The sequence below is a fragment of the Pelophylax lessonae genome, assembly GCF_965119305.1.
Source record: "Pelophylax lessonae genome assembly, chromosome: 7".
Taxonomy (NCBI): Eukaryota; Metazoa; Chordata; class Amphibia; order Anura; family Ranidae; genus Pelophylax; species Pelophylax lessonae.
In genome coordinates this window covers 290,805,220-290,818,386 of record NC_138774.1, presented here as the reverse complement: position 1 = coordinate 290,818,386, position 13,167 = coordinate 290,805,220, and the positions used below count along the sequence as shown (strand labels likewise).

Genomic DNA, 13,167 nt, shown 5'->3' with positions numbered 1-13,167 from the left:
ATTGGGGATATATTCAGTGGGTTTTTTTATTTTATTTATTTTAATGAATGAAAATGACAAAGATAAGATCTTGGTGATTATGTCTTTATCATATAAAATAATTTTTTTTTTTTTTTTTTTAGAAATAATGAAATGACATATAGGATGTCTCAGTGACTGTTGCCTTTTTCAATTCAGTTTTGAGTTCAGTAGGGTTTTTGTATTTTTTTAATAATGAAAATGACAAAGATGTGATTTTATTTATTTATTTATTTTGAAATGACAAATGTGAGATTTCACTGATTGGGGGATTTATCCAGCACACATCAGGAAGCAGCTGGCACATCCGCAGAGACTCTGGGGGTGCGTATTCTCCTAGCGGGCGGGGCGCAGGGTGGAGCTCGCACATCCGCAGGGATGCTGGCTCTGCTATAGGACGGTGAGAGGGCGGAGCGCACCTCCGCGGGGATGCCGGGGATGCCTGTAGAGGAGCGGGCGGTACACAGGCTGTCCTTATACCGGCCGCTCCGATCTCAGTCCGTCCGTCCGAGCGGCGCCATGCTCGGGCTCCTCCGTCTGCTGAGCCTCCTGATTCCCGTGTCCATGGCCGGCTCCTCGTCCTCCCCGGCGGGGTGTCTGCTGAAGACGGTCACCGTGTCCACATTGCCGGCACTGAGGGAGCGGGAGCTGAGCTGGAGCGGCGCCGTGTCCTCCCTCCATCCCGGGGATTCCCGTCTTCCTCTGCACATCCACAGTGAGGCGCCAGGGAGCGTGTCCGTGAGGGATGACCTGCACAACACCGAGCCGCCCTACTTCACCCTGGGTGAGGACCGGGAACCGAGGGGGAGGGGGGGAAAGCATCCTCATCACATCAAGTCTGGGTACCGGTCACCCATGGCAACCAAAAGATACTGTCAGAGCTGCATTCTGATTGGCTGCTGGGGGTTATTAAGTATCTCTTATTAAAGAAGACCTTGGAGGAAAACTCAAGGTCCGTAGATTATATCAGAGCGCCTTACTTCTTCGTAAATTGCTGTATGATAGACAAGGTCAGACCTTTTTGGGAACGTTGAGCACCCTATGGGGCCAGTGTGGTACATTCTGTGAAAATGCATGTTAAGTGAGTTGTTGGAGGTTTGTTGCTGAGGGTTACTAAGTATCTCGTATTAAAGAAGACCTTGGAAGAACCCAAGGTACGCAAGATCAGAGCGCCCTACCTCTTCGTAAATTGCCATACGATAGACAAAGCCAGACCTTTACTGGGAACGTTGAGCACCCTATGGGGCCAGTGTGGTACAATATGTGAAAATTCATGTTAAGTGAGTTGGAGGTTTGTTGCTGAGGGTTAAGCCTCGTACAAACACAACGATTGTTGGCCATGAATTTTCAGCCAACGTCCGATCGGCCGATTGTCGGCTTGTTAGTATGATGATTCCAACAACCGACTGCGACTTTTCGGCCGAACAAAATCTGGTGTGCATGCTATAAAATTTTTGTTGGCCGTCACCACAATGGCCGATTTTCGGTCAGTCAGTACAGATTTTGGCAGACAAACATCAGATGAGCAACACTGGGCATGCTCAGAGAAGAAAAAACACACGGAAAGTTAACTAGCACATGACATCACTTCTGAAGTTGGTTGTTGTTGGCCGAGAAAATTCGTGTGTAGTCTAGAGCACATTTCAACCAACAAAAGACGGCCGATCAGTCGGCCAACAATCGGTGCGTGTGTACGAGGCATTACTCTTATTAAAGAAGACCTTGGAAGAGAATCCAAGGTCCGTAGATTAGATGAGAGTGCCCTACCTCTTCGTAAATTGCCGTACCATAGACCAGTGGTTCTCAACTCCGGTCCTCGGGACCCACCAACAGGCCAGGTTTGCAAGATAACTAAATTACATCACAGCTGATCTCATTTGCTGCTCAGTGATTGCAGTATTCTAGTCTGCATCCCCCAAGGTAATACTTAAAATCTGGCCTGTTAGTGGGTCCCGAGGACCGGAATTGAGAACCACTGCCATAGACAGAGTAAGACCTTTCTTGGGAATGTTGAGGGCCATTGCGGTACATTTTGTGAAAATGCATGGTAAGTGAGTTGGGGGTTTGTTGCTGAGGGTTACTAAGTATCTCTTATTAAAGAAGACCTTGGAAGAGAACCCAAGGTCCGTAGATTCGATCAGATCGCCCTGCCGCTTCCTAAATTGCCATACAATAGACAAAGTCAGACCTTTCCTGGGAACGTTGAGCACCCTATGGGGCCAGTGTGGTACAAGATGTGAAAATGCATGTTAAGTGAGTGGGAGGTTTGTTGCTGAGAGTTACTCTTATTAAAGAAGACCTTGGAAGAGAATCCAAGGTTTTGTAGATTAGATGAGAGCGCCCTACCTCTTCGTAAATTGCCGTACCATAGACAGGGTACAAGCTTTCTTGGGAACGTTGAGCACCCTCTAGGGCCAGTGTGGTACATTCTGTGAAAATGCATGGTAAGTGAGTTGGGGGTTTGTTGCTGAGGGTTACTAAGTATCTCTTATTAAAGAATACCTTGGAAGAGAACCCAAGGTCCATAGATTAGGTCAGAGCGCCCTACGGCTTCCTAAATTGCTGTACGATAGATAAAGTCAGACCTTGGCTGGGAACGTTGAGCACCCTATGGGGCCCATGTGGTACAATATGTGAAAATGCATGTTAAGTGAGTTGGAGGTTTGTTGCTGAGGTTTGCTAAGTATCTTTATTAAAGAAGACCTTGGAGGAAAACCCAAGGTCCGTAGATTAGATCAGAGCACCTTACCTCTTCGTAAATTGCTGTACGATAGATTAAGTAAGACCTTTTTTGGGAATGTTGAGCACCCTATGGGGCCAGTGTGGTACATTCTGTGAAAATGCATGTTAAGTGAGTTGGAGGTTTGTTGCTGAGGGTTACTAAGTATCTCATATTAAAGAAGACCTTGGAAAAGAACCCAAGGGCCATAGATTCGATCAAAGCACCCTACCTCTTCGTAAATTGCCGTACCATAGACAAAGTAAGACCTTTCTTGGGAAGGTTGAACGCCCTATAAGGCCAGTGTGGTACGTTCTGGGAAAATGCATGTTAAGTAAGTTGAGGGTTTGTTGCTGAGGGTTACTAAGTATCTTTTATTAAAGAAGACCTTGGAGGAAAACCCAAGGGCCGTAGATTTGATCAGAGTGCCCTACCTCTTTGTAAATTGCCGTACGATAGGCAAAGTAAGACCTTTCTTGGGAATGTTGAGCACCCTCTAGGGCTAGTGCAGTACATTCTGTGAAAATGCATGGTAAGTGAGTTGGAGGTTTGTTGCTGAGGGTTAATAAGTATCTCATATTAAAGAAGACCTTGGAAAAGAACCTAAAGGTCTGTAGATTAGATCGGAGCGCCCTACCGCTTCCTAAATTGCCATACGATAGACAAAGTCAGACTTTTCTTGGAAACGTTGAGCACCCCATATGGCCAGTGCGCTACATTCTGTGAAAATGCATGTTAAGTGAGTTGGGGGATGGTTTCTGAGGGTTACTAAGTATCTCTTATTAAAGAAGACCTTGGAGGAAACCCAAGGTCTGTAGCTTACATCAGAGGATCCTACCTCTTCGTAAATTGCTGTATGATGGACAAAATCAGACCTTTCTTGGGAACGTTGAGCACCCTATAGGGTCAGTGTGGTGCATTCTTTGAAAATGCATGTTAGGCGAGTTGGGGCTTGGTTGCTGAGGGTTACTAAAGCCTCGTACACACGCAACGATTATCGGCCGACCTTTGTCCAAGTTGTGTTTTGTTGGTTGGAATGGGCCTAGACTGCACACGAATTTTCTCGGCCAACTAAATTCTACTTCAGAAGTGATGTCTTGTGTTGGTTTGTTTTCTTTGTGTTTTTTCTTCACTGAGTATGCCTATACTTGCTCATCAGATTTTTCCCTGTCGAAATCTGTACTGACTGCACGAAAACCGTCCGTTGTGTTGACGGCCAACAAAAATTTTATAGTTTGCACACCAGATTTTTTTCGGCCAAAAAGTCGGAGTTGGTTGTCGGAAGAATCATACTAACAAGCCGAAAATCGGCAGATCGGACGTTGGCCAAAAATCCCCTGCCAATTTTCGACACGTGTGTACGGGGCTTTAGTATCTCTAATTAAAGAAGACCTTGGAAGAGGATCCAAGGTCCACTTATTACATTAGAGGGCCCTACCTCTTCGTAAACCACAATGTTGTTGGCAGACGTACTCAAAGTTATTCAACATCACATTGCTGTCCTTCCTTGGGAATGTTGAGCTCCCTATAGGGTCAGTGCAGTGAATTGTGGGAAAGTACAGGTAAATACATTGAGGTTGGCTGCTGAGGGTTACTTAGTATTTCTTTATAAATAAGATCTTGGAAGAAAACCCAAGGTCCGTAGATTAGATCAGAGTACCCTACCTCTTCGTAAATTGCCGTACGATGGTCAAAGTCAGACCATTCTTGGGAACATTGAGCACCCTATAGGGCCAGTGTGGTACATTGAAAATGCATGTTAAGTGAGTTGGAGGTTTGTTGCTGAGGGTTACTAAGTATCTTGTATTAAGACCTTGGAAAAGAACCCAAGGGCCATAGATTAAATCAGAGTGCCCTACCTCTTCGTAAATTGCCGTACGATAGGCAAAGTAAAACCTTTCTTAGGAACGTTGAGCACCCTCTAGGGCCAGTGCGGTACATTCTGTGAAAATGCATGCTAAGTGACTTGGAGGTTTGTTGCTGAGGGTTACTAAGTATCTGTTATTAAAGGAGACCTTGGAAAAGAACCTAAGGTCCGTAGATTAGATCAGAGGATCCTACCTCTTCGTAAATTGCTGTACGATGGACAAAATCAGACCTTTCTTGGGAACGTTAAGCACCTTATAGGGTCAGTGTGGATCATTCTTTGAAAATGCATGTTAGGTGAGTTGGGGGTTGGTTGCTGAGGGTTACCAAGTATCTCTAATTAAAGAAGACCTTGGAAGAGGATCCAAGGTCCACTAATTCACATTAGAGGGCCCTACCTCTTTGTAAATCACGATGTTGTTGGCCGACGTACCCAAAGTTATTCAACATCACATTGCCGTCTTTCCTTGGGAATGTTGAGTTGACTTTTATTAAATAAGGCCTTGGAAGAGGAACCAAGGTCCATCTATTACATCAGAGTGCTGTACTTTATGTAAATCACCGTATGATGTTGACAAACGTACCCAAAGTTATTCAACATCACATCGCTGTCCTTCCTTGGGAAAGATGAATTCCCTATAGGGTCAATACAGTGCAATATGGGTAAATGCATTGAGGTTGACTGCTTAGGGTTACTAAGTATCTCTTTATAAATAAGACCTTGGAGGAAAAACCAAGGTTCGTAGATTAGATCAGAGTGCCCTACCTCTTTGACTTTGTCCATTGCATGGCAATTTACAGACCTTTCTTGGGAACTTTGAGCACCCTAAAGGGCCACTGCAGTGTAGTATGTGAAAACGCATGTTAGGTGAATTTGGAGTTGGTTGCTGAGGGTTACTAGGTATCTCTTAATAAAGAAGACTTTGGAAGGGATCCCAAGGTCTATATATTACATTAGAGGGCCCTACCTCTTCGTAAATTGCAGTGCAATGGACAAAGTCCGACTGACCATGGGAATGTTGAGTACCCTATAGGGCCAGTGCAGTGCATTATGGGAAAACACATGGTAAATTATTTGGGGTTTGCTGCTGAGAGTTACTAGGTATCTCTTATTGAAGAACTATGGTCCATCTGTTACATCAGAGTGCTCTACCTCTTCGTAAATCACTGTATGATATAGACAAACATAGCCAAAGTTATTCAACATCACATCGCCATCCTTCCTTGGGATATGTCCCCTATAGGATCAGTGCAGTTCATTATGGGTAAGTTCAGGTAAATGCTTTGGGGTTGGTTGCGAAGTATATCTTCATAAAGAAGACCTTAAAAGAGGAACCAAGGTCCTTGGATTATATCAGAGCGTCCTACCTTTTCGGTTACTAAGTATCTCCTATTAAAGAAGACCTTGAAAGAGCAACTCAAGGTCCGTAGATTACATCAGAGCACCCTACCTCGTCACGTGACCAGACCCCATTTTGGAAAGCAAACACCCCAACACAAAATCTAGCAGGCATGGGCTGCAGATAGGTACTCGGGTACACTGATGAGCTTCAGAGAGGTACTTGGGCATTCTGATGGGCTAGAGACAGATACTCGGGTACTCTGATGACAGGTACTCGTGTACTCTGATGACAGGTACTCGGGTACTCTGATGACAGGTACTCAGGTACTCTGATGACAGGTACTCAGGTACTCCGATGACAGGTACTCGGGTACTCCGATGACAGGTACTCAGAGTACCCAAGTACCTGTCATCAGAGTACCCGAGTACCTGTCATCAAAGTACCCGAATATCTCTCATCAGAGTACCCGAGTATCTCTCATAAGAGTAACCGTGTACCTGTCATCAGAGTACCCGTGTACCTGTCTCCAGCCCATTAGAGTACCTGAGTACCTGTGACCAGCCCATTAGAGTACCCGAGTACCTGTCATCAGAGTACCCGAGTACCTGTCACCAGCCCATTAGAGTACCTGAGTACCTGCCACAAGCCCATCAGAGTACCCAAGTACCTGTCATAAGAGTACCTGATGGGCTGGTGACAGGTACTTGGGTACTCCGATGACAGGTACTTGGGTACTCCGATGAAAGGTACTCGAGTACTCCGATGACAGGTACTCGGGTACTCCGATGACAGGTACTCGGGTACTCCGGATGACAGGTCCTCGGGTACTCCGGATGACAGGTCCTCGGGTACTTCGATGACAGGTCCTCGGGTACCCCAATGACAGGTACACGGGTACTCCAATGACAGGTACACGGGTACTCCGATGACAGGTACACGGGTACTCCGATGACAGGTACACGGGTACTCCGATGACAGGTACACGGGTACTCCATCACCAGCCCATCAAGAGTACCTGAGTACCTGTCATCAGAGTACCTGATGGGCTGGTGACAGGTACTCAGTTACTCTGATGGGCTGGCTGACAGGTACTTTGATGGGCTGGTGACAGGTCCTCTTTATTGGGGGGGGCAATCAGTGTGTTTTGGGGTGCACTGTAATTGGTAACTAGCTGTTACCACAGCTAGTTACCGTGTTCTCTGTTGACATTCTGTGATCAGCTGTGATTGACAGCCGGTCACGTGGTAAAAAGCCAATTTCATTGGCTCTTTACCTAGATCGGGATGGGCTCTGTCTGAGGGACGAGCCTCATCCCCGATCGCCGCACTGCCTGGGGGGCGCGCATTGATCGGCTCACGTGATCGGCTGTGATTGACACAGCCGATCACGTAGTAAACAGCCAATTTCATTGGCTGTTTACCTTGATTGGGGATGGGCTCAGTCCGAGGGACGAGCCTCATCCCTTATCGGCGCGCAGTAGCAGCGAGAGCGGGCCGCTATCATATGACATCGGCCCGGATCGAGGAGCACTTCCTGCCGCCGTCATTTTTCAATGATGCGGTATGGAAGTGGTTAAAATGGGTTAAAACACTTACATGGACGCTGTTTATAGGGATGTAAAACTACAATTCCCAGCATCCTTGGGAGTAGGAGCGCATGCGCACTGACGTTATAGCTCCCGCCTTTTTTTCCAACGCGTTTCGTCATAAATTATGTCATTAGAGGCATTTATTTAGGTAAAGTAGCTGTGAACTGAATCACTAAAATCATTTGAAAAGCTCTAAAGCAGCCATTCTCAACCAGGGTTCCATAGCAACCTCTGGAGGAACCCTTGGGTTCTAAGGGTTCCTTGGGCTGTGGCTGAATGACCTCCTATTTGATGGTGCCTGCATATTTCTGGGACCAGGCCCACTTGACTTTTTTAGCTCTCTGTAAGGCTTGGTCCATCAGTGCCGCCTAACAGTGCCCGTCATTGCCACCTATCAGTGCCCATCATTCCCTCCTATCACTGCCCATCATTGCCGCCTATCAATGCCCATCAGTGCCACCTATCAGTAGTGCCTATCAGTGCCGCCTCATCAGTGCCCGTCAGTAATGCCTGTCAGTGCCTCCTCATTAATGCTGCCTATTAGTTCCATCCATCAGTGCCCATAATTGCCCATCAGTACCACCTAACAATGCCCATCATTGCCGCCTATCAGGTGGCAATGATGGGCACTATTAGGCAGCACTATCAGTGCCACCTATCATTGCCCATCATTGCCGCCTATCAGTGCCACCTATTGGTAGTGCATATGAGTGCTGCCTAACAGTGCCCATCAGTGCTGCATATCAGTGCCTCCTCATCAGAGCCCATCAATAATGCCTGTCAGTGCCTCCCCATTAGTGCTGCCTATCAGTGTCCATCATTGCCCATCATTGCCACCTAGCAGTGCCCATCATTGCTGCCTACCATTGCCCATCAGTGCCATCTATCGGTTCTGCATATCAGTGCCCATCAGTGCTGCATATTAGTGCCGCCTCATCAGAGAAAACTTATTTACAAAATTATATTACAAAAACGAAGAAAAACTTTTTTTTTTTTTAATTTTCAGGCTTTTTTCATTTGTTTAGCAAAAAATAAAAAACCCAGTGATGACCAAATACCACAAAAAGAAAGCTCTATCTGTGGGAAAACAATGATAAAAATTTAATTCGAGTACAGTGTTGCATGATCGCGCAATTGTCATTTAAAGTGCAACAGCACTGAAAGCTGCAAATTGGCCTGGGCAGGAAGGGGATGGAAGTGCCCGGTATTGAAGTGGTTACCTAAGCTTCAGCTTTAATGAATACAATGCATTCCCGGATTGAACGAGTGGAGAGGGGGCGTTGGCATCACAATCTCCTCCTTGTCCAATCAGAGCCTACATTCTATTTCTTGCAAAATACAAAGCTTTCTGTGAATGGCAGCAGTCCCAGCGGCAAATTGGCCAGGACAGGAAGGGGATGGAAGTGCCGGTATTGAAGTGGTTGCCTAAGCTTCGGCTTTAATGAATACAACGCATTCCCTGATTGAACGAGTGGAGAGGGGCGTTGGCATCACAATCTCCTCCTTGTCCAATCAGAGCCTAGATTCTATTTCTTACAAAATACAAAGCTTTCTGTGAATGGCAGCAGTCCATGTTTGACCAATGTAACAATGCAATAAACATCATACCTTCACGTCACATGTTGCCTTTGGTAGGTGGCGTCGATCGCCAAAGACGCCCATTGAAAGTCAAGGGGACGATGACGCCACCATGCCCCAAACGCGTGACCCATCGAACCTCAAATCCCCCCTTTTGGTTTAAAAAGAAAAACAGGCATTCGCCTGGTGCTGCACCTTGGATCGCTCTTCAGAAATGTTGATAAAGTTTTTGTGTTCTTCACGTTTGCGTGTGTGCACTTTTTATGCACCGGGTGTAAATCTTTTGAGTGTGTTTCACACACCACGGGCTTTAAAAAAAAAAAGTTTGGGAAGTCCTGCCCTAACAGACTGAAGTAAGGCGGGGCATAGTCTCTGCTCTCTGCACATCTATCGGGACGGATGGATTACAGTGCAGTGTATGCTTATGTGAGAAATGGTGGAATATTGTATGATAGAGAACACAAACACGGCTTCTATCTACCACACTATTAAAGGGGGACTCTGACCACACTATTAAAGGGGGACTCTGACCACACTATTAAAGGGGGACTCTGACCACACTATTAAAGGGGGACTCTGACCACACTATTAAAGGGGACTCTGACCACATATGTTCTAGCGCCCGTTAATTTAACGGGCTTAATGTCTAGTTAGATATGTTTTGCTAGTGTGGATGTCTGTGAGTAGATTCTTTTACGCTTTATTGGCCTGAATAAATGATTTAAAAAAAAATGCTCTGGGCTGTGCTCTTTGTATCTTTTCTGTTGCCTTTGTGACACCCCCTGTCCAGAGATGGCAGCAAGGTGTGGTGGTGTATCTATATCTTCCACTTTATAACGGTAGGGTTAGCAGGCCACCACACTCGGGAGCAGGAGGTATTGTTTTACCATCCACAAACCACCTGATGGGGGCTAACCAGCAACACCCACTAACTACCTGATGGTGGCTAACCAGCCGTCATCTACTAACCACCTAATGGTAGCTAACCAGCCACCATTACCTTATCACCTGAGGGTGGCTAACAAAGTATCATCCACTAACCACCTGATGGTGGCTAACCAGCCACTAACCACCCGATAGTGGATAACCAGCCACCATCCACTGACCACCTGATGGTGGCTAATCAGCCACCATCCACTGACCACCTGATGGTGGCTAATCAGCCACCATCCACTGAACACCTGATGGTGGCTAACCAGCCTCCCTCCACTAACCACCTGACAGTGAGGTATTGTTTTACCATCCACAAACCACCTGATGGTGGCTAACCAGCCATCATCTACTAACCACCTAATGGTAGCTAACCAGCCACCATTACCTTATCACCTGAGGGTGGCTAACAAAGTATCATCCACTAACCACCTGATGGTGGCTAACCAGCCACTAACCACCTGATAGTGGATAACCAGCCGCCATCCAGTAACCACAGGATGGTGGGTAACCAGCTGCCATCCACTAAATACCTGATGGTGGTAAACAAGCCACCATCCACTGACCACCTGCTGGTGACTAACCAGCCACCATCCACTGACCACCTGCTGGTGACTAACCAGCCACCATCCACTGACCACCTGCTGGTGACTAACCAGCCACCATCCACTGACCACCTGCTGGTGACTTACCAGCCACCATCCACTGACCACCCGATGGTGGCAAACCAGCTGCCATTCACTAACCACCTGATAGTGGATAACCAGCTGCCATCCACTAACCACCTGATGGTGACTAACCAGCTGCTATCCATTAACCACTTAATGATAGTTAACCAGCCGCCATCCCCTGACCACCAGATGTCAGCTAACCAGCCACCATCCACTGACCACCCGTCTGAATGAGGGCTCAGGCCTCGATCACACGGGCATGTGCATTTTTCAGAAGGGCACGCAGATTCCATTAAAAATAAAAATAATAATAATTCAGCGTTAGAATACTTTATGAATCCCATAGGGAAATTACTAAGAGACAATTACATTCAACAAGACAACACAAAAATCACAATAAACGGCACAACAACAATAAAATGACCAATAACAGCAATTAATAGCACATAAAACGAAATGAATACTGTACTGTAATCACCCATAGCATCCTAATAAAATACTACATAGAATAAATAACACCAATTGAAAATCAAACTACCAATATGTAAATGACACCACTTTCTCTAACCTTACCCAAAAATCATTACACAATAAATAACCTAATGCCAATATAATATAAAAACAACATAAATATCTGACTCATAAACCAGATTAAATCCTCACATCCAGCACTCACAGAGAAGAATTTGATGGCCGCAGGCAAGAATGACTTCCTGTGTCGCTCTGTGGTGCATCATGGCTGTAACAATCTATCAATAATAAATCTATGATAAATAAATAAATAAATAAAAAAAAAAATACAAAAACCGGTTCCATAAAAAATATCATAATATCGATGATAATAATAATAAGGCAAAAAAATAAAAAGTTAATTCAAAATAAAAAATAATAATAAAATAATAAAAAATACAAAAGGTTCCATAAAAAAGAATAAAATAGTGATGATTATAAAAATAATAATAATTATAACAAAAATAATAAAAAAATAGAAAAAGTTGCCTAAAAAAATAATAATAAATAAAAAAGTTCCATAAAAAAATATAATTATTATAAATAAAGAAGAAGAATAAATAAAACCATTCCTTCAAAAAATAAATAAAATAATGATAGTAAAATAAAAATAAAAAAAGGTTCCGTAAAAAGCACACCCATTTTGATGCACTCAGTTTAGTTGCTGTAATGCTTTTAGACACATTTACGCCTGTCGCGTTTACATGTGCTAAGGCATGCTTATGTGTGTTTGCATGCAGTAATAACGCAGGATTTTAAATTTTTTTTATTAGTTTTATTTCTTTCACACTGCCCCCAATGCACCTCTCTGTATGGTCTTATGCTGCATGTAGATGTGTGCAGAAGTGGACATTGCACAAATCTGTACATGACGTTTTTTTACACCCCTGTGAACGTAGCCAAACAGTGTAGGGATGGGTGGGAGGTGTTCACATAATTTAACTGATGCTTATTTGTGGCAGTTGTGGTACTGTTAATATACTGAAACGATTTTTAGTTGATTATCCCCTGTCCCTCTTTTTTTTTTTTTGTACCCCCTTATTTTCAGAATTTCTCATAATATAAAAATACATTCAACCTAAAATGATAATAATAAAATAATTTAAAAAATAATAATACCAATAATAACAATAATAATAATAGGGATGGGAGGGAGGTTTTTTACTTGATTATCGCCTCTCCTTTTTTTTTTTTTTTTTTTTTTGTACCCCCTTATTTTCTGAATTTCTCATAATATAAAAATACATCCAACCTAAAATGATAATAAAATAATTATAATAATAATAATAATAATAAAAAAATAGAAAAAGTTGCTTACAAAAATAACAACAATGAAAAAATAAAAAATAACGTTCCATAAAAATTATAATAACAAAATAATTATAATAATAATAAATAAATAATAAAAAAAGTTACTTAAAAAAAAATAATACTAAAATAAAAATTAAAAAAAGGTTCCGTAAAAGAGCACATCCATTTAGATGCACTTAGTCTCATTGCTGTAATGCTTTTAGACACATGATGCTGATGCTTATTTGTGGCAATTGTTGTACTGTTCATATACTGAAATGATTTTTACTTGATTATCCCCTCTCCCTTTTTTTTTTTCTGTACCCCGTTATTTTCTGAATTTCTCATAATAGAAAAATACATTCATAGTTACATAGTTAGTGAGGTTGAAAAAAGACATCAGTCCATCCAGTTCAACCCATGATGCGTGTCCGTGTTTGCTTTTAACCGTACATTGTATACCCCTGTATGTTGTACATTGTATACCCCTGTATGTTGTGGTCTCTAAGGTGCCCATCTAATATTTTTTTGAAACCATCAATGCTCCCTGCTGATGCCACTGCTTGTGGAAGAGAATTCCACATCCTTACCGCTCTTACAGTGAAGAACCCCCTACGCACTTTAAGGTTAAACCGCCTTTCCTCTAGTTTTAGT

General features: G+C 43.7%; 1 protein-coding gene across 2 annotated transcripts in view; it reads left to right on the top strand.

Annotated features, from left to right (window-relative positions):
- The first annotated feature begins 438 nt into the window (after window positions 1–438).
- Window positions 439–13,167, top strand: part of ASTN2 (astrotactin 2) — a 409,628-nt gene continuing 396,899 nt past the window's right edge. For both annotated transcript variants that reach the window (XM_082263954.1, XM_082263953.1), the window contains exon 1: window positions 439–802. In XM_082263954.1, coding sequence (XP_082120080.1) covers window positions 448–802 — 355 coding nt within the window. In that variant the 5' untranslated portion in view covers window positions 439–447. The remainder of the gene's footprint in view (window positions 803–13,167) is intronic.